At 44.0% G+C, this 23,050-nt stretch overlaps 1 protein-coding gene across 1 annotated transcript in view; it reads right to left on the reverse strand.

Moving 5' to 3' along the window:
* Window positions 1-23,050, reverse strand: part of LOC120927981 (vomeronasal type-2 receptor 26-like) — a 49,450-nt gene that overhangs the window by 23,602 nt on the left and 2,798 nt on the right. Inside the window, exon 2 of the mRNA XM_040339059.1 lies at window positions 21,439-21,562. Coding sequence (XP_040194993.1) covers window positions 21,439-21,562 — 124 coding nt within the window. The remainder of the gene's footprint in view (window positions 1-21,438; window positions 21,563-23,050) is intronic.

A 23,050-nucleotide genomic window follows, 5' to 3' on the forward strand; every position in this document is an offset into this window, starting at 1 on the left:
CTGGGGAATATTTTGACTATATATGTGTTCATCCTCCCAACAGTCCATCAGCAGGTTGGCAACACTGGGGGCATAACGAGCCCCCATCGCCACACCCTTGGTTTGTACATAATAGTTTTTCCGGTACCAGAAATAGTTACATTCCATCGCCATTTGGAGGCCTTCTACTATATAGTTAATTTGTGCTTGTTTTAACGTAGTATTTTGGTGTAGGGCTTTTTCTACCCCCATCACCCCGTCTGCTTGTGATATACTCGTGTACAACGAATTAACGTCAATAGTGGCTAGAAGCCAGTTTTCTGCACCTTCAATGTGTTGTAATTCATTGATCAATTGAAGACTGTCGCGGAGGTGTGATCTACCTTGCTTGACTATTGGTTGTAAATATGTATCCAGGTACTCCCCTAAGCGGGAGAAGATGGAATTAATTCCGCTAATGATTGGTCTGCCTGGGGGTTTTTCTAGTCTTTTATGTATCTTCGGGGTGTAATAGATTACAGGTGTTTTGGTAGAATTGGACACTAAATAGTCGGCCTCTTTTTTGTTCAAAATTCCCAAAGTTTTGCCTTTTTTGACAAATTTCTCTAATTTTTTGGTGAACCTTGCTTTAGGGTTGCCCTTAAGTTTTTTATAGGTGTTTTCGACTCTGAGCAGATTTTCCATCTCTTCTTCATAGTCAACTTTATTTAAGATGACAAGGCCGCCTCCCTTGTCTGCCGGTCTGATTATGACTTCATTTCTTTTACCAATTTCTTTAATGGTTTTCCACACATTCTTATTTTTATTTTTGTATTTTTTCTGCAGTTTTTTCAAGTCTGCTTCCACCATTTTTTTAAAAGCTCCTATACACTGGTTCCCTGGTGTATTAGGGTTAAACGTGGAATTGTTCCGTAAATTGGTTTGGGTGTATTCCGGTACTTCCGTCATATTCTCATCTTGGTTATTCAGGAAAAATTTGCGTAAATTTAATTTTCTAAGAAATTTTTGAAGGTCAATAAACACCTCAAATTGGTCCAATGTTTTTTCCGGTGCATATTTCAAACCTAAGTCCAAGATCTGCATTTCTTCCTTAGTTAGTTGGATATCACTAAGGTTAAATATACCTTTCCCTAATGTTGCCTTGGGCGTTTTCTTCTGCCCTCCCCTACACCCTCTGGTGCGTTTTCTCTTTGGGTGGGCTCTGTTTCTCTGTCCTGTTGGTACGGTCTGTTGTGCCATGGATTGGAGTAGGGTGCTCGTTCCTGATATCCTTGATTTCTTTGGTTTTCTCCTCTTCCTGCTGATCTTCCAGGGGTAGCCCCTCGGCTGCCATTCGTCCCTCTCCATCCTGTATTCCCGTGTCCTGTTCTCGTTCGCCATCTTCCTGGTGGTCGGGTATTGGGGCCTCCCCTGTGAAAATCCCCATTATTTCTTCCTTGATTATGATAGGGGTCATAGGGGTAATGGTCTCGACCTGGAGAGTGCCTATTACGGCTATGCGATCTCCATCTTGGTGGATTAGGGCTCCTGTAATACTCATTGTCTTGGTATCTTACCCTTCTGTTCTCAGGTCTTCCTTGCTGCCATCTTGGTGTATGGGGTGTTCCCAATGTGGCTTCTCCAGCCCTATTAGTTGCCACTGTGTTGGCTGAGTGCCCAGAGGCACTTGCCTCAACGTCGGCTATTAATGTGGGGTCACTTTCATCCATAAAGGTATCATCGAGGCCTTCAGTAGGTTCTTCCATGGAGGCTTGCCATTTGTATACCTGCATGTTTTTATAATCAAGTACGTCCCTCTTGAATTTCTTTTGTTTTTTAATTTGGATATCGTTATCTATCTATTTAGTGTCCAATTCTACCAAAACACCTGTAATCTATTACACCCCGAAGATACATAAAAGACTAGAAAAACCCCCAGGCAGACCAATCATTAGCGGAATTAATTCCATCTTCTCCCGCTTAGGGGAGTACCTGGATACATATTTACAACCAATAGTCAAGCAAGGTAGATCACACCTCCGCGACAGTCTTCAATTGATCAATGAATTACAACACATTGAAGGTGCAGAAAACTGGCTTCTAGCCACTATTGACGTTAATTCGTTGTACACGAGTATATCACAAGCAGACGGGGTGATGGGGGTAGAAAAAGCCCTACACCAAAATACTACGTTAAAACAAGCACAAATTAACTATATAGTAGAAGGCCTCCAAATGGCGATGGAATGTAACTATTTCTGGTACCGGAAAAACTATTATGTACAAACCAAGGGTGTGGCGATGGGGGCTCGTTATGCCCCCAGTGTTGCCAACCTGCTGATGGACTGTTGGGAGGATGAACACATATATAGTCAAAATATTCCCCAGATTAGATTGTACAGGCGGTACATTGATGATCTTATCATCCTATGGGACGGAACAACTGATATGTTCGAAAATTTCCTACAAGATCTGGACACCAACAGGTATGGCCTCACCTTCACTGGGAAGCACAATATGGAATGCATAGATTACCTTGATCTTCAGATCTACAAACAAGGATCTAAGTTACATACAAGAACACACTTTAAATCCATGGACCGTAATGGATACATTCCATCAACAAGTTGTCATCATCCACGCTGGAAAGCCAATATACCCAAAGGGCAAATGATGCGACTCCGGAGGAATTGCAGTTCCATCACAGACTATATGGCCCAAGCAGACATAATTGTTGACCGATTCAAGGAGAAGGGATACAAGGAAGAACATCTGGTAAAATTAAAAGCTGAAGTTCTAAACATGGATAGAAGTTCCATGCTGTCACTCAAAAAGAAGAGCAAAAATAACAAAACAGATGTAGCATTTATTACTGGCTTCAATTCCCAATATAAAGAGTTCGAACACATCATCAAAAAATATTGGCCGATCCTGCAAGAAGACCACGCCCTTACTAAAGTTTTAGGTAAAAAACCCAGCTTCATTTACAGACGTGCGCCGTCGCTACGCCACTACCTGGTGCACAATGTCCTTGATCCACCACGGACTACCAGTCTTTGCCCTGAACTTAAGGGCTTTTTCAAATGCCAGCGATGCCTGGCCTGTAGGGTGAGTAAAAAACAACCCAGAAAGAAAACAAGTTTTAAATCAAGAAATGACTTCAAAGAATACCAAATTAAGGAGCTGATTACCTGTGATACCACACACGTGACTTATGTTATCGAATGCCCGTGTCACTTACAATATGTGGGCAGAACCACCCGTCCCTTGAAAGTGAGAATACGAGAGCATATCAACAGGATCAAAGCCGGTTTTCCAAAACACCATCTTTCACGCCACTTCAAAGAATTCCACCAGCAAGATCCAACTAGTTTGATATTTTATGGTATAGATACCATTAAAGATAATTGGAGGGGTGGCAATAAAACAACAGCCATCTCCCAAAATGAGACGGGATGGATATACCGTCTGGGCTCTTTGGCGCCCTTCGGGCTAAACAAGGATATTGACCTAAATTGCTTCCTGGCCAATCCTTAGATTTATTACATATTAATATAAGACCACCCGGCATACTATCCTATACAGTCCATATGGTCTACCCATTCTCTTACCTTTCCCACACCCCTGTGAGTAGCGGGGATGTCCTTGTAGCCAGCATTTCAATGCTGCCCATTTCTATGCCACTAGCATAATGATTTCAATATTCCTACCACTCTATGCTGTATACCTTTTTCCCTCTTTGGACACCTATGAGTTCTCTACATCTACCTTTAGGCCCACATTAGAGACAGATATAGTCATACCCCCTATGAGGGCCAACATACATGTTACAGGCAGTTCACCTACCAATGTTATGGGCCAATAATCTGTACATTATATCACATTTTAGCCCATCTATGTAGTGGCTTGCTTATAGGGGTTAATGTTGTTATGAATGGCTGTCGTCCAATCCATTAATTAATTGTTTGAAGCTTTATTGTGCTTCCAGAACCATTCTAACCGTTTAGAACCCTTTTTTGGGGGGTGTAATAATTTCGAATCTTTGAATTTTTGAATATATTGGTGCCCTAGTAATTATGGCCTTACAGGCCACTAACCACCTTGTCTTTTGTCCAAACCAACCTAACCCATGTATTAACCCGAGATGGTCATGTAGCAAAGCGCTAAGACATCTCATTCACATTACATCTCAGAATAGGGTTTATTGGTCAAGTTGAACATTTTTTATGATGATAACCTACACCATACTAATGGGATTCATTGCCCTAAGTTGCCCTGGCAACTTAATATAATTATATAAAGGAATGAAATTCTATCTAATATATATGCTACCTAACCATCGGTTTACATACCACTACGCTTTGGCTAGCTGTCACTTCATCTATACACCCAGCCCTTCTATATTATTTCTTTCATTTTATCCTCGTTTTTATTCCTGATCTACAGTATATGCTGAGTTTTTATTGTACAACTATCCACCACTTAGTATTTGCGGACCTTTTCCTTCCCACCTTATTATGTGATATTTTACATATTTAGGCTCTGCTATTGAATATATTACGGACGGATTGACGTTGTTATGTGGATAGCGTTCCCCCCTATAAGCAATGCCTAATAGATACTTTCCCATATAAGGTTTTATCAAATGTATTATCAATCACCATTTAGGAAACCAACATAGGAGACAATGATCTTTGCATGTCCATAGTAATACTGTTGTATGCAATGCCGATGTCTCACTTTTTAAATTATTGCTTAAATAAATCTGCAATATGTCCGAGGATACCAGCGCCAGCGTGCGGCAATAGGAACGCCCATCGGGATACCCTATAATATACCAATTAGTTGGGATTCCCTAATATCTCCTGATTGGCTTCTTCCGTAGAGGGGGAGGGATGTCCGCATGCTGACGCTCGCTATATAAACTATCTGACGAGGTATGCGTGCACCCGCTTCAGAAGACGTAATCAATACGAAACGTGCGTAAAGCGGATACACGCACACCCACACGCACTGCCGGACTGATCAGCTGTTACCCTGTTGAGCGCGCGGCGTTCCCCAGCTGGAAACGACACTTACGATCTTACCGGATAGTAGTGCTGTGCTGGGAGGCTTATGCTTTTGCATACTGACTGCCTATCACTCTGTTTTTATAATTTATCCCCACCAATTGTCCTCATCCCATTAACCCTTGGAAATTGGTTTTTAAAAACGTTTATTTTATGTATGTTGTATTGCACATGCCCCAGCGGTAGTGTTAATAAATAAACCCCCCATTTTTTGAACATACTGCACCATGAGAATATTTTTTTCATTGGAGGATCCCCGGAACTAATAAATAAAAAAGAAGCAGAGCCATTCGGGCTAGGACATCTGTGCATCCATAGGACCCAGGAAGATCGATATCGCAGCTGCTGGAGATCCTTTCTACTTGCACTTTACCCCTGCAGGGGTGAGTGTCTTTGGTGAGTAGGGACCCAGGAGGGGAGCACCGGAGCACTGTGCGAATCCACCACTGCATCTTGTGATTCACCACCCTTTTGGGTGCACCAGTTCACGGACACTTATTTATATATACATTTTTTATCTTTATTTTTTGACATTGTGTGGACTATATATTGTGGTTGCTATATCTAACCATTGGATTTATGCATTGATTTTTTTGATTATAGCCTCATTTGCATTTTTTGCTGAGTTACACACTTATTGGTATTTACCACTCTGCTGGTACATATATAATTTTGGATTTTACATTTCCACTTATCGTTGATTGACGATCACGGTTTATTTTGATATATATAAGTTTGTAACCTTTTTGCATCACTTAACTTATATTTCACACATTGTGTGACCACCTTTGCGGCTCTAATAGCCAATTGTTTGCACACCTGTTGTACTACATTCAGAGTGTATACTATATGCCAATTAGGCTATCACATACTATCACACTCAGGCACTTGTATCCTTTTCACTTGGTGTGATCACATACAAGTCACATCTGTACCTTTTTAGATACTTTCAGCCTCTATTCTAGACAGCGCCACTACCCCTTTCATTTTTACATATTCTGGTTTCAGGCCCCTAAGAGAAAAAGAAAAAAAAAAGGAAAATAGGGGAATTGTGATGTAATATATAATCCAGCACAATCAGTTCAGGTTAGTCCTCTATTTTACCCTGCTTAAGCATCTACTAGAATTGTGAGTACAAATGCCACATTCCTCGAGCTAGAGGTGTGATGTTTCCCTCAAAGAGTCCCATCTCAAGTCACACGTCGTCGATCAGAGGAATTTTCCAAAGTATCTTGTGGCTGGTACCATCAAATCTATTGTTGCATTTTCATCAACATAACGCAGCCAGTCCGCCAGTGATCTAATAGGGGGCAAAGTATCCTATAATGATTAGGGAGGAGAAAGTCTCTTAGGCATTAGTGATGTTTTGCCTAATGAAGAGGATCATCAAAACAGACTTGTTATTAGTCCCATTCTTGTGTACTAGCACCCTCTAGTGGGCATTTATGAATAGAAGTCTGTGTCTTCCTTGTTTTGGGGTCATTATTATTGGTCCCATGTGTTTATGTCATTAGAGACATCATGAAAAAAGATGTGGAAAGGTTCACAAAGTAGTATCGTAGCTGTTTAAAGTAAAAGAGTAACTTGTAACACATAACATATAACATGTATATATCAGTAAAGAGTCAAGGAATCTTAAGAAGTGAGAGGTTCATTCATATATTGCTTACTTCAGCCTCTGACTTTTAGTGCTCTTGGAGGATGAGGGTCATAGATGCTTATATTTTGTTTTTTGCGGATTTTCCCTTGATGGAGGGGCAAGTGAGTAGGTGTTGATCCAGATCCGAACTGCGGGTTGTTAATTTTAGGCGGTAGTAAAAATTCTGCGTACCAGTCTGGAAGTTCCACTGGTGTGATTTGGAGATTTTCACAAAACGTTTTGAACTCCTCAGGGATTTTGAGCATGTACTGTTTACCCAAGAAGGAGGCTTGGAGTGCAAAGGGGAATTTCCATCTGTAATTTATGCCTTTCTCTTTCAGCACTTCCAGAAGGGGTTTCAATGCCCTCCTGTTCTTTAGCGTGATGGGGACAAGTCTTGAAAAAGCTGAACCGTAGCATCATTGAACAGGATTTGTTCATTAGATCTTGCTTTCTGTAAGACTTCCTCTTTCAGGCCAAAATTAGGTATACAGCAAATTATGTCTCTAGGCGGATTGCCTTCTGGAGCTCTGGGCCTGACAGCTCTATGAGCCCTATCAAATTCTATGGGGGATTGTTCAGGCCTATCAAGCAGGCCGTTAAAGATGGATGTTAGTGCTGGTCTGATTTGGTGAGGGAGGACGGATTCTGGAATACCTCTAACTCTGATATTGTGCCTTCTTCCGCGATTATCCAGATCTTCTAAGTGTCTATTCATATCAGGAGTTGGAAGTGTGAAGCAGTAATATCGTCCAATCTAATCAGTGCTCTGTGTCTCCTTTTTGCAGCTCGTTCAGTTACAGCCATTTACATAGTTACATAGTTAGTCAGGTTGAAAAAAGACACAAGTCCATCCAGTTCAACCACAAAAAACAAAATAAAAAAACACAGTAAAATCCTATACACCCAACTTCATACCCACAGTTGATCCAGAGGAAGGCAAAAAACCCCAGCGGAGCATGATCCAATTTGCTACAGCAGGGGAAAAAATTCCTTCCTGATCCCCCGAGAGGCAATCGGATTTACCCTGGATCAACTTTACCTACAAATCTTAGTACTCAGTTATATTCTGTACATTTAGGAAAGAATCCAGACCTTTCTTAAAGCAATCTACTGATCTGGCCAGAACCACCTCTGGAGGGAGTCTGTTCCACATTTTCACAGCTCTTACTGTGAAAAAACCTTTCCGTATTTGGAGGTGAAATCTCTTTTCCTCTAGACGTAAAGAGTGCCCCCTTGTCCTCAGTGATGACCGTAAAGTGAATAACTCAACACCAAGTTCACTGTATGGACCTCTTATATATTTGTACATGTTGATCATATCCCCCCTTATTCTCCTCTTCTCAAGAGTGAATAAATCTAGTTCCTCTAATCTTTCCTCATAGCTGAGCTCCTCCATGCCTCTTATCAATTTGGTTGCTCTTCTCTGCACTTTCTCCAGTTCTCCTATATCCTTTTTGAGAACTGGTGCCCAAAACTGAACTGCATATTCCAGATGAGGTCTTACTAATGATTTGTACAGGGGCAAAATTATATCTCTGTCTCTGGAGTCCATACCTCTCTTAATACAAGAAAGGACTTTGCTCGCTTTGGAAACCGCAGCTTGGCATTGCATGCCATTATTGAGCTTATGATCAACTAAAACCCCCAGATCTTTCTCCACTACAGACCCCCCCAGTTGTACTCCCCCTAGTATGTATGATGCATGCATATTCTTAGCCCCCAAGTGCATAACTTTACATTTATCTACATTAAACCTCATCTGCCACTTAGTCGCCCAATCAGACAGAGCATTGAGGTCGGCTTGTAAATTGGAGACATCCTGCAAGGACGTTATTCCACTGCATAGCTTGGTGTCATCTGCAAAGACAGAAATGTTACTTTTGATCTCAGACCCAATATCATTTATAAATATATTGAAAAGTAAGGGTCCCAGCACTGAACCTTGGGGTACACCACTGATAACCTTGGACCATTCAGAGTAAGACTCATTAACCACGACTCTCTGAATTCTGTCTTTCAGCCAGTTTTCTATCCATTTACAAACTGATATATCCAATCCTGTAGACCTTACCTTACACATGAGCTGTGTGTGCGGAACTGTATCGAACGCTTTTGCAAAATCCAAATATATCACGTCCACAGCCACGCCTCTGTCCAGGGTTTTACTTACCTCTTCATAAAAGGAAATCAGGTTTGTCTGACAACTTCTGTCTTTCATGAATCCATGTTGACTGCTGCTTAAATAGTTTTTTTCCAGCAAGAACTCATCCATGTGGTCTTTTATTAAACGTTCCAGTATCTTCCCAACTATAGAAGTTAAACTAACAGGTCTATAGTTACTTGGTAAAGACTTTGTTCCCTTTTTAAATATGGGCACCACATTGGCCCTGCGCCAATCCAGTGGTACTATTCCTGTCTTTAATGAGTCCCTAAATATTAGATACAGTGGCTTTGAAATGACAGAGCTCAACTCACCTAGGATCCGTGGATGGATGCCATCAGGTCCAGGTGCTTTATCCACCTTTATTCTGTCTAAATATTTCTGGACCATATCACTTTTGAGCCATTGTGGATTTGGGGCTGTGTCACTCCCACCCCCATTTTGGACATGAGCTCCCCCATGCTCCATTGTATACACAGAGCTGAAGAAAACATTTAATAAATTTGCCTTCTCTTTGTCCCCAGTCACCCACTCTAGATTATTTTGTAAGGGGCCTACATGCTCAGACTTCACCTTTTTACTATTAATATATTTAAAGAATTTTTTGGGGTTTGTCCTACTATCTTTTGCAATCTGTCGTTCGTTTTGAATTTTTGCATCCTTGATTTCCTTTTTGCATATCCTGTTATATTCTTTGTAACATTTAAACAACACTAGTGTTCCTTCATTTTTATATTTTTTAAAAGCTACTTTCTTATTGTTTATAGCTTTTTTAACTTTTGTTCAGAGAGCTTCAGCAGCTCCGTTTTAATGTCAGTGATGGCCGATGCGAATGATCTTTTGATGTCCGCCGCTATGTCAGTCATGCTTGCATAGGTCAGAGGTCTGTCTTTATCATTGTTAACTGTTGCCGAATCCTCAGATGGCGGTAAGGAAACCTCATCATCCTCTATTTCTTCCTCCATGTTGAGCCTGTGTGATGACGCCATCTTGGAGTTTCTCCCTCCTCCGCTGTAGTGGTATTTACTGATGTTTGCGGGTGATATTTTCCATTTAGGTGTTACTAAGAAGCGAAGTATATGATTGTGTGTCCCTTTCCTTAATTTTGTGGACATATTCACCTTTCAGACGGTAATTTACAGATCTCAGGCCTCCCAGAGTTCCAGGGCTCAGGTACACTTCATCTATCCAGGCTACGTGCTAAAACACTTCTCTGGGATCTTAGGAGGGGAGTGTAGGAAGCAATCCTACAACTGGGCACTTCCAGTGTATTTATAGATAATAAGCCTGGCTTGTGCGGAACTAAGCAGCCACACTGCCGATGGGAGTAGCAATATGACCGCTATAGGTGTGGGATCAGGGCTGATTATTGGCAAGAAAGTCCCCTCAATCTGCGGCCCGGGTCATTCTCTTTGCGGGTGAGGTGTTGTTTTTATGCCGTGGGGCTCGGTTTCTGCTTAGGAGGGGCGGGAAGGCTACTGCAGTGCTTGGGGTGTAGCGTCCTCTGCAATGTGCTATCGCCGGCTTTCGGGTCCTCCCTGCTCCGTTTTGTTCTCCCCAGGTTCGGGAGAGCCGGTACGGATGGGTCCGGGAGTGATCACCGTTCGTCCCGCGGCCGCGGCACCCGAGCTTGGTGGATTCCGAGGCCTCGCAGGCCTCAAGATGGTGGTGAAAAACACCAGGGATGGTGCCGGCCACAGCTCAAATTGCAGAGCGATCCAATGCCCTACAGTCCCGATTCAGGTAGGGACCTGCTTAGGGGAAGCCCAGGAGTCAGAACAGGGGGTTTGGAGGTTCAGTTTTTAGGCGCTGACTTAGGATGGCTGTGGATGTAGTCAGGCCTGGCGGAGCTCCTCCAAGACACTTCTTTCTCCGCTCGCATCCGGCCATGCCCCCCTATCTTTTTTACTGCAAGATCCCTCCACTTAAGGTAATCCCTTTTATTGCATAATCTGTTGCTGTGTAATGGGATATTGTGTTTCTTACAAGCTACTGAGGTCCACAACTCTCAACTATTGCCAGGTGTGTCACAGGAGGGTTTTGAGCCACTTTAGGGGTTAATTACCGAGCGTAGACCCAAAACAATCCAGCCGGGGGTAGTGCTACATTTACATTTATCAAAATTAATCAGTCCTAGATCAGCAGCCATCAAGCCCCTCATGCTGATGTAACTGATTGAATTTTCTAGGGATCTGGGATCCCCTGAAGACTGCCTATCCTATTCCTGAATCTTCATTATGCTAGCTTTCAACAGTATTTTTGGTTCAGGACACCACCAACACCTACGGCCAAATTGTTCTTTCTGCACCTGTTTAACAGGTGCATATAATTTCAATTATGTTCAATAATTTTTAAATGAGAAGTTCAGCCTGAGATTTTTAGGCTGGGTTTCTCCTCTGGGTCACAGGAGTGCAATTCATTTTGCACTCCTGTGACCCGTTTTCAGCGGAGAGCGGTCTCATGTCCGCTCTCTGCTGAAGTCACGGCCATCAGTTGAGGCATCATGTCATCCCAACTTCCAAAGTCCTGATCCGCCAGCTGCTTTGATTGATGGCAGTCTCAGCATCTCAGCGAGCCTCTAAGATGGCCGTTCCCTGCCCCTCCACAACTCATTCTCCAATAAGCGTGGAACAGTCAGAGCAAGAGAATTGCTGACTGACAGGCAGCATCTCTCTGCTCGGGGAGGAGTGAGAACCGAGCCATCAGCTGTGTTTGTGGCTTGGTTCTCAGTGCAGAGATGCCGGGGGACAGCTGCAGCATCGGTCTGATGCTCCATCCACCTAGGTAAGTATGATTATAAAACCAAAAATCAAAAACATACTTCTCTTTTAACAGCTGGGACTGTTCCTGTGCCCAACAGGAGTAACTGTGCAGGGTTTCAGTGTTCAGTCCCACATGGGGACAAGGTGCTTTGGGGTGTGGGGGACAAGTGGGGTGGGGCAGAGACAGGCTGCATCCCCAGGTAAGGGTCTGGTATGGATTTTGGGGGGACCCCACACAATTTTTTTTTACATTTGGCATTTTTTTTCTATATTTTTTAACAGGCACTTTTTTTTATCATTCATCTGTCAGCGATAAAACCCATTGACAGCTGATGAATCATCAGTTGTTATGGAAATGAGGGCATGTGGCCTGATGCGGTTCAAGAGGGGGGTGCTCTCCCGCCCCCCCTCTTTTCCTGCGGCCTGTCAGGTTGCATGCTTGGATAAGGGTCTGTTATTGATTTTTGGGGGGGAACCCCACACCATTTTTTTTAAATGGCACAGGGTTCCCCTTAATATCCATACCAGACCTGAAGGGCCACGCTTTTTTTAATTTTGGTTAGGGGTGACCCTTAATATTCATACCAGACCCAAAGGGCCTAGTAATGGACTAAGGGGGGAACCCATGCTGTTTTTTTTTTTCAATTACTTTTATCTGTATTGCCGAGACCCGACAATTCATTACAGCCGCGATCAGTTTTAAATTACTTTTTTTCCTTTTAAAATGTCATTTTGTGCAGGGACTTTTCTAAGCACGGGAAACATGTGCTACTTTACATTCATACTATAGACACCCCCCAGGTACGAAATTTAGAGGAATATTTCACTTTTAATGTTTCACTTTAAGCATTATTAAAATCACTGCTCCCGAAAAACTGAAGTTTTTAAAACTTTTTTTGCATTAATACATGTCCCCTGGGGCAGGACCCAGGTCCCCAAACACTTTTTATGACAATAACTTGCATATTAACCTTTAAAATTAGCACTTTTGGTTTCTTCCATAGACTTTTAAAGGGTGTTCCGTGGCTTTTTGAATTTGCCGCGGACACCCCAAATTGTTCACTGTTCGGCGAACGGGTGAACAGGCAACGTTCGATTCGAACAGATTGCCCATCCTTACCATCAAGCCATTTTACAACACTTACACTTATTGTCCCTCAAATAACATACAATAACATTCATTGTAAGATTAAAACTGCCTCATCTCTCCCTCTCTCCCTCTTACATCTCCATCTTGCCAACCTCCCCTGAACAATAGCTCCTGCCCCTCAAGCCCCTGAACAATATTTGTGGCTATTGGGGTTAACTTACTAACGGGAAATAAATAGTGCACTTTACAAAGTGCAGTTGCACTCTTCAAGAGTAGTTGCCCCAGAGCTTAGTAAATGAGCAGAAGCTCTGCTGACTTCCATCATCCAATCATGTGCTAGCAAAGTGATGTTTTATATTTTGCTTGCATTTGATTGGATATTCTTTACAAAGTGAAGCTTCACTTCATTTACTAAGCTTTGGAACAACTGCACTTGCAAAATGCACAGCCTGGTTGCCTTTAGTAAATTAACTCCATTGCCCCTCAAGTAATACACTCTAATTTATATTTCAAGATAAAACCTGCCTTGTCTCTTCCACTGTTATTTCGACCTTACTAAACTGCTTACATGTTACCCAGTCAGTGAACAATATTTGTTGCTTTTGTTCGGTCTCTTTCTATTTGCTGTCTTTTCAAGTGCTCTTTTACTGTCCTCACACTAGCCAGTTTATACCAAACACATACCTGAAGCCTATATTTTGGTAATAGTTTTGGAAACCTGGATAAAAGGGGGTTCAGTAAGTGTGGGGTTGTGACTTTGAAGTTATTGTGTGCTCTCTGTTTTGACATTATATTCTTTTTTTTAAACAATATTTTTTTATTAAAGTTAAATCATTACAATAAAGTAATAAATGCATATATTACAATAAATAAATATCAAAGATTAAGCTACAAAGGTTGAGTTAAGCAACGGAGAATTTTTTTTTTGAAACTTACAACGTCTATATAATAAGTTAAAACAGTTATATCCAGTTAAAGTGTAAGTAACCCCCCCCCCCTATCATTTTCAGCCAAGGAAGCTGTCATCTCTCTGTTTAAACTACAACTGCCATTTTGCTGCACATGTGATCAGTTATGACACCAGCCATTGGATGTTTTGACAGTTTGGTTGAGACCACAACCAATGTGAGTGTTAAATTTCCTACACGTGCCGGAAATTAAACTTTTTTTAAACTAGTAAATGGATGGAATTACTTCCACTTTACCATACTCATAATTAATGTTAACAGAGAAAAGGTAGGATGGTGCAAAATTCAATCGAGCATAGTCTCTAAAAAGTCCAATAATATTAAAAGGACAGGTGACACAGTCTGTAAGGGTGTGCACTAGCGGCAGCTACCATGAAATCAGAAGCAAACTCTGAAAGATACAATGGTAAAAAGCAAGGCGTGTTAGACTAAGTGCAGTATAATAAGTGTAATTTATTAAGACAACATAGACAGTCAAATGGCTACTCACAGGGGCGTGGCCTGGACATGCAGAGGTGAAGACGTGCTTCACAGGAGCTCCGGCGCTGACACCACAAAAACCTGCTATATTATTATCTCCCAACCGCTCAACATGAGGAAAAAATCGGGCAAGACTCTTCCTAAACCGGGGGCATCCTCGGGCTCCATCAAAAGATTCCTTTCCATGGAATCGGGAGATGTGGAGGATGCAGATGGACTAGGCCGCACTACACGTGGCACAAGCTCAGGGGTGAGTTCCGCCCCCCGCCGCAAGCCGGAACACAGGCATCACTCTCCAGCCTCGTCTGCTTGCTCGGAAGGAGAGGAGAGCTCCCTTGGTCGATCTAGTGTTGCGGCACTTGTAGAAGGCTTCCCGACTAAAGCTGAATTTGCTTCTATGTTCCGAGGACTGGAGCGCTCCATTAAGAAAAATCTCTCCGCAGTACGTGGGGATTTGGCGCTAGTGTTAGAGCGTGTGGAAGAATCGGAACTCCGTTTGGACTGCCACGCAGCCGCCATTAGAGATCTGCAGTCCTCCACAAGGTCCCTCACTATTGCACACAGAATGGCCCTTTACAAGATCGAGGACCAGGAGAACCGGGCCAGAAGGAATAATATCCGTATTAGAGGCCTCCCCGAGGCGACGGGAGATGACGACCTTCTACACTCGGTCCGTGGCATTTTTAATGGAATGCTAGGCCTCCCTGCAGACCACCCGCTCAAGTTGGATAGGGTTCACAGAGCCCTACGCCCCCGCAATCTCTCATCAGACACCCCGAGAGACGTGATTTGCAGGCTCCACTATTACGAGGAAAAGGAGCAAATAATGCGCAAGGCCCGCGATTCCTCCTCCCTGGACTTCGATGGGGCCGTGCTGTCTTTCTTCCCTGACCTTGCTAGGGAAACCCTGGACCGCCGTAGAGCCCTGAAACCCTTGACTGAGAAGCTCAGGGCCGCTTCGATCTCCTACCGCTGGGGCTTCCCGTCGGCTCTCATTGCTCATCATGGAGGTAAGACAGCAATACTCCGTTTCCCGGAAGATTTGGAGAAATTTTGTTCGGATGTTGATATCTCCCCCCCGGAGCTACCCGGCTGGCAAGAAACTCTCCCCCCTCCTCCCGCAGCACCTACTCCTCAGTGAAAGAATGTGAGCCGCGGACGTCGATCCGCCACCGCAGAGATCTCACCGCCTCTGGGATGAGGCCTTCACCGCCAGATGGAAGCTTTCCATGACATGATTCCAGGCCAATCCGGCTGATTCGGCCTGACCACTTTACCACATAGGTCTCTCCTGTCTTTCCTGATACCCTCGGGTTCTGTTAATCACCCTATCTCACTTAAAATTTGGTTGACCCATTACTCTGGCAGGAATGACTTGGGTGGGGTTCTTTCTCGGGTGGTTATGTTTTTAGTTTTGCCCACCTCGCCCAACGGATCCTATGGGAAATTTGTGTCATACATAGCAGGTTCTAAACCAATGTTCCGTTTAACCTACACTATACCATTAGATTTAAGTTTAAATTTTAATGTACTTTTGATGTAATTGGTGTCGGCGCTGGGTTTCCCTGACGGCGATCGTCGCTCTTTCGATGCTCGCCGCCAGCTCCTGGCGTGATTCCGCCCCCCTCCTGAGGGTGTGTGGCGTGGCCCTGCACCCCTATGGCCTAGCCTCTTCGGGGGCCGTGGACGTGGGGGTGTCGTCCCGCTCGCACTACCCTCCCTTGCACCGCATTCATTTGCGTGCAATTATAAGGTGTCCCCCTTTTGGGGTCAATGTTGTTTTTGATGTCACTTGTCTTTGTCTATTTCTTCTTTCTCTCTTTCTACCTCTATGGTGCTTTCCCCCCTTGTCTCTCCCCTCCCTGTCCCTTACTCTTTGTCCCCGCCGCAGGTGCTGCCTTCCTAGCAATGAGGATATGTGTCCCTACTCTGAAACCTTATGGCTACGCTGAATTTGGTCTCCCTGAACGTCCGGGGTCTACACTCCCCAGGTAAGAGACATAACCTCTAAAGAGAGCTGGGTCGTCTGCATGGGGATGTTGTCCTCTTGCAGGAAACCCACCTTACACACACCACCTCTGTGAAACTCACCTCCCCCCAATACCCATTATGGTATTACAGCCTTTCAGATGTACACAAATCTAAGGGTGTGGCCATTGGGTTTCGCAAGGGGGCTCCCTTTAAGCTCAATGCTATGCTTAGTGATGATCTGGGTCGCTTCCTATTCCTTCGTGGTAGCCTGGGTAGTATGCCATGCACAATCGCCACTTTATACGCTCCCAACCGTGATCAGGTTTCCTTTATAGCTTCTACCCTTAAGAAATTGGGGGATTTTGCCCGGGGATGCATCCTCCTAGCCGGAGACTTTAATGTGTCCCTGGAACCGTCTCTGGATACATCCCTAGGCCAGTCCTGTATTTCGCAGAGACGCCTTTCGTTCTTGCGTAAATCTTTACATAATGCCCAATTGATGGACATTTGGCGGATCATGCATCCCCGGGTGAAAGACTATACCCATTACTCCCATTTGCACCAGACCCACTCTAGAATAGACCTTTTCTTCATTAGTCACCATCATCTTTCCCTCCCGACGGCCTCTTCAATCGCTGCCACTACTATCTCAGACCATGCCCCGATCATTCTCACTGTAGCTATCCCCTCTTTACCCTGTAGATCCGCGAACTGGAAGCTCAATGACAACCTCCTTTCCGAAGAAGTGGATAGGAAGGTGCTCCTGAGTGATTTATCTCAATACTTCACTGATAATCAACCCGCTGGTGTTGCCCCTGGCACGCTGTGGGAGGCCCATAAAGCCTTTATCCGAGGTAAACTTATCGAATTGGGTGCAAGGAGAAAGAGGGAACACATTTTTAAACAACGGGAACTGATCAGGGAAATTGAAACTTTAGAACGCCAACACAAGTCTACTCGATCCCAAGCGATCTTCCATACTTTGACACAGAAAAGGGAGGAGCTTCGAGCCCTTTATCATTTGGACCAGAAGCAATCCTATCGTATCATTGCCCAACGTATGCACGAATGGGGCAACAGGCCTGGGCGCCTGTTGGCTCGTTCGTTGCAACAAAAAAAGACAGCCACTATTATAGATCGGATAAAGACCTCGCGAGACTCTTTAGTACATGACACGACGTCCATTGCTAGGGAATTCCGTTCATTCTACCAGACTCTATACCACGTACGTAACACAGTTGAGGATGCAGGGACCAGATCCAGACTTATCAATGACTACCTCTCCCAAGCCAACCTGCCCAGACTATCAATGGACAAGCTGGCTACCTTGGAAGGAGAGATCACTACCTCTGAGATGCGTCTTGCATTAAAAGCTATGGCCTCTGGTAAAGCTCCGGGTCCCGATGGGTTTTCGGTTCTATACTACCGGTCCTTTGCTGATTTACTGATGCCGCATCTGACCAAGTACGCTAATTCCATCTCAGGGGATAATGGCTTCCGACCGGAAACCCTCCACGCACACATCACAGTTATCCCTAAGCCTGGTAAGGATCCTTGTAATTGCGGTAGCTACAGACCCATTTCTTTATTAAACATTGACGCCAAGCTCTACGCTAAAGTGATTGCGAACAGGCTCCTCCCGCTCCTCCCCCAATGGGTATCTTTGGACCAAACGGGCTTTATTCCCGGGAGAGAGGCACGGGATAACTCCCTTCGCACCCTCTCACTGATGTCATATGTTCGTCGGTTCTCCCTGCCCACCCTTCTTTTATCTACAGATGCTGAGAAGGCTTTTGACAGGGTGGACTGGGAGTACCTTATGATGACCCTCTCCCATCTTGGCATCGGTCCCTCTCTGTTGTCCCGTATATCAGCCCTCTACTCTTCTCCAACCGCCCAACTTCGCATAAACAGAACCCTGAGTGAATCATTTACATTATATAATGGCACCCGACAGGGTTGTCCCCTCTCCCCTATTTTATTCGCCCTCTCCCTAGAACCCTTCCTATCGACTATCAGATCAGACCAGAACATTCGTGGGATCACGGTTGGCTCTGTCGAACATAAATATGCCGCATATGCGGATGATATTCTCTTCTATATACAACGCCCCCTTATATCCCTCCCTAATCTGATGTCTGCTTTCTCAAAATTTAGTGCCATCTCTAATTTTAAGATCAATATGTCTAAATCCGAAATCTTAAACCTCACTGTCCCAAATACACTAGCCACCCGTCTAAAAGACTCCTTTCCTTTTAATTGGCAGCCCCAGTCCCTTAAATATCTTGGCATCTTTCTGACCCCCAACCCCTCCTCCCTGTTCCGAACTAATTATATGCCCCTGTTAAACACTATTAAAGCAGATCTGCAGAGGTGGTCCCAGCTTGCCCATTCCTGGTTGGGGAGGATCAGCATTGTGAAGATGAACATACTGCCCAGGCTACTCTTTCTGTTTCAAATGATCCCTTTCAAGGTCCCAGTAGGTTTTTTTACTCTCCTCCGGTCCCTATTTAGTAAATACATTTGGCGTGGGAGGCGACCCAGATTAGCTAGATCCACACTTATTAGGTCTAAATCCGATGGGGGCCTCGCTCTACCGGATGCTAAGGTTTATTTTAAAGCTGCAGTACTCACTAGAATATTAGATTGGAGATATCATAAGCGCTCTAAATTATGGGTATCCTTGGAGGAGTCCATGTGCTCCACGGATTTATTTACACAGCTATGGATCCCCAAACAATGCAGATCTCTTGCCATGCCCACCTCCCCCCTCACGCATTCCACCTTAACGATCTGGGACTCGCTGTGTAGATCTTTTGGGTGGCTGCATAACTGCCCATTAATGCCTCTTGCTGGACATAACTACTTCCCCCCCGGGAACATGTTCATCTCTGGAAAGCCTTGGTCTCTGGGTAATGCAACTATGTTACATCAAGCGATTACTCCCAATGGGGTGGCCTCCTTATCAGACCTAATGGGCCCCTCCCCCATTTGCTTCATGGACCACTGGAAATACCACCAACTTTCAGCCTTTATACGCTCCCTTCCACGACCACTTCGATCTCTCACGGATCTGTCCCTAATTGAACTAGCCTTTGCAGAGGACCAACCCCCAGAGAGACCCCTCTCATATTTCTACAAGGCATTGATGTCCTTAACAACCAAAGGCCAACCAATATTCCTTCGTAACTGGGAACGAGACCTCAATATAACACTCACAGACAGCCCAGAAGTCCAAGATCCTTAGTTTGGCTCATACCTCCTCAATTTCCTCCAGGACCGCGGAAGTAAACTACAAAATCCTCACCAGGTGGCACCTCACTCCTGTGGCACTTCATGGGATGTTCCCTCTGACTTCCCCTCTCTGTTGGAGGGGCTGAGGAAACAGGGCAACACATGCTCACCTTTGGTGGGACTGCCCAAATATACGCCCATTTTGGAAAGCTGTTCTTGATTGTATGAAGGAAATCCAGGGATATGAGACCCCCAGTGATCCTGGGGTTGTTTTGTTACACTGCACAGACAGACCAGTGGGCCTATATAAGAAATCCTTGACACCGCATTTCTTAAATGCGGCGAAGTCTTTAATTCCCAGGTATTGGAAGTTGGCCACAGTTCCAACATTGTGTCAATGGTTAGAGGAAGTTGATCATACGTATCATATGGAGGATCTCACACTCTTTAGTAAGAATAAATCTGATTTGGCGATTAAAATATGGGCCGACTGGTTTGCCTTTAAATTTACCACTGCGTATGCTAATATTATACATTGAGCTATGAGACACTGTTCTCTTGGTTAACATGTTTTTATTAATTACATATGAATGGTACCCACCTGTGGCGACTTCCCTCCTTACCCCTCTCACCCCCACCTCCCCCCCTTACCCTTTTCTTTCTTCTCCTCTTCTCCTTGTTCTTTCCCTATCTCTCTCCTCATCCTTCTTTATACCCTCTCACCATCCAATGTTTCACATTTTATTGTAAGCATTTTAGTTCAGGGACATTCTAGTAATAATACCGAGCAGGGGCTCTTTTTCGGTTCTGGCCAAGTGGGGACTGGTCTCAGTCAGAGTGCTCCTCCTGCACCTTCTCTATATGTACCTTGTTTTATTTTGATTTGATGTCCCTGACTTCGTTTTTGTTTTCTGTTCTGGAATGGTCTTCTGTTTCATCCCCTTTTGTACTTGTATATTCTGTATACTTAATAAAAATATTATTGAACAAAAAAAATGGCTACTCACAGGGCAAAGGCATGAGTGGGCATAAAAAAATTAAAAGTGTCCGGAGTCACTGTGCGGTCCGTAGGATGGATGGCTTTGTCCCAGAGAATCAGGCAGCAATAGGGTGTCTGCAGGGGAATCCTGAAGCTGGCGGGCAGTCACGCCGTGTAGTTGCAGCAACCAGAAGTGACATAGGGGTGATTCGGGCCTATGAGAGAACGCATTCACAGCTTCCGTTGTTTGAAACAGCGGACACTGTGAAACACGTTATCTCATTGGCCTGAATCACTCCTACGTCCCTTCTGGTTGAAGCTGCGCTCCACGCTAAGGCACACTTCGGGGCCACTGGTATGGACTTTACGGAAAGTTCTAAATCTCAAGCCTTGTATACACGACTGGTTTTCTCGGCAAAAACCACCAAGAAAACTGCTTCTTGCCGAGATTACCGTTTGTGTGTACGAGGCTTTCAGGTTTTTCTTCAGGAAATCTGGCAAGAATCTCGACGAGAAAAAAAAGAGAACCTGCTCTCCCTTTTTTCTCGTCGAGATTCTTGTCGGCCTGTTTCCCGACGAGAAACCTGAGAGTGTGTATACTTACCTGTCACCGTGGCTACCCGTGTATGCTCGAAATGACTTTGACACATGCGCGGTAGCTTCCACGGCATAGGTAGGGTGAAGCAAGATGACGGCATTGAATGTACGAGCGCATGCTGCGATTACATCACGGCGTTATTTCCATTGAAGAGAACCGCGGTTCTTTTGAAACGAGAGTCTGTACACTCGGGCGGCAAGAGATTCTTGCCAAGAATCTCATCAGGAAAAACATTTTTATTCCTGACGAGATTCTTGCCCGTGTGCACAGGGCCTCAGTGCTAGGATCTTAACCTGATAAGAACCCAGTGGATGGTCTGTAGTTAGTTTGAATTCTATCTCTACATAAATGAAAGTTTCCCTCAATAGTCCAAAAACTTGTGGCTACAAGTAGTATTACACCCTCCCATATTATGGTTATTTCCTGCACCACTAGAGTATGACATACTTTGCTTTTGCACATCTGTGATTTTCAGTGTAAAGTTATAAAACATTAATAAATAAAACTTTATATAAAAAAGGCATACCTGTCATATTAGATATCTGTCCTTCTGAACATGGGACACAGCCATAGCAGCAAGAGTGGATAGACAATCCTTGCTTTTTTCTGGATCCCGGCAAACAAGTGTCTGCACACCGAGATTCCAGCTTCTAAAAGGAAGTGAAAAAAATTAAAATTAAATCTACTTGTGTGAAACAACATTGAAGATTAAATAAGAGTGTGTTGCAAAACTCCATCTCCTTATCCATTGCTTCAATTTCACTTTAACCACTTAAGGACCCCTTCACGCCGATATACGTTGGCAGAATAGCACGGTTGGGCACAATCACTTACCTGTACGTCCTCTTTAAGTGCCCAGCCACGGGGTCGAGAGCGCGCCAGTGGCGGCACACTTGCGACCCGGTCCGAAGCTCCGTGACCCGATCGCTGCCGGTGTCCCGCGATTGGTCACTGGAGCTGAAGAACGGGGAGAGGTGAGTGTAAACACACCTTCCCCGTTATTCTGTGGGGCAATGTCAGTGATCATCTGTTCCCTGATATATGGAAAGATGATCACTGACATCACACATCCAGCCCCGCCCCCCTACAGTTAGAAACACATATGAGGTCACACTTAACCCCTACAGTGCCCCCTAGGGGTTAACTCCTAAACTGCAATTATCATTTTCACAATAATCAGTGCATTTGTATAGCACTTTTCGCTGTGAAAATTACAATGGTCCCAAAAATGTGTCAAAATTGTCCGATGTGTCCGCCATAATGTCGCAGTCACGAAAAAAAAAAAACACTGAGCACCGCCATTAGTAGTGAAAAAAAATATTAATAAAAATGCCATAAAACTATCGCTATACATTTTGTGCAAACCAATCGATAAACGCTTATTGCGATTTTTTTTTATACCAAAAATAGGTAGAAGAATATGTATCGGCCTAAATTGAGGAAAAAAAAGTTTTTTTTATATGTTTTTGGGGATATTTATAATAGCAAAAAGTAAAAAATATTGCATTTTTTTCAAAATGTATGCTCTATTTTTGTTTATAGCACAAAAAATCAAAACCGCAGAGGTGATCAAATACCACCAAAAGAAAGCTCTATTTGTGTGAAAAAAGGACGCCAATTTTGTTTGGGAGCCATGTTTGGGAGCAATTGTCAGTTAAAGCGACGCAGTGCCGAATCGCAAAAAGGGGCAAGGTCCTTAACCTGCATAATGGTCCGGGTCTTAAGTGGTTAAAGTGCGTGCAAACCTAAAATCTATTTATCGGTAGAGTTGCCAACATGCCTTACTGTGTACAGTCTGGGGATCCTGGCAGGGACAACACTTCTTATTTCAAGCTGACAACACGTATGCCTCGTACACACGACCGTTTTTTCCAGACGAGAAAACTGACATTTTTTTTATTGGTCAGGAAAACCGGTCGTGTGTATGCTCCATAGCAGTTTTGCCAATGAGAAAACGTCCCGCAAAAAAAAATAATTGAACCTGCTCTAATTTTTCCTGTCGTGTTTCCCGTCAGTCTTTTTTTCTTGCGAAAAATACTCGTGTGTGTAGGCTTTTCCGAGGGGAAAAAAACGTGCATGCTCAGACTCAAGTATGAGACGGGAGTGCTCGGTCTGGTAAAATTAGCGTTCGTAATGGA

This window comes from Rana temporaria, chromosome 1 (assembly GCF_905171775.1).
Source record: "Rana temporaria chromosome 1, aRanTem1.1, whole genome shotgun sequence".
NCBI lineage: Eukaryota > Metazoa > Chordata > Amphibia > Anura > Ranidae > Rana > Rana temporaria.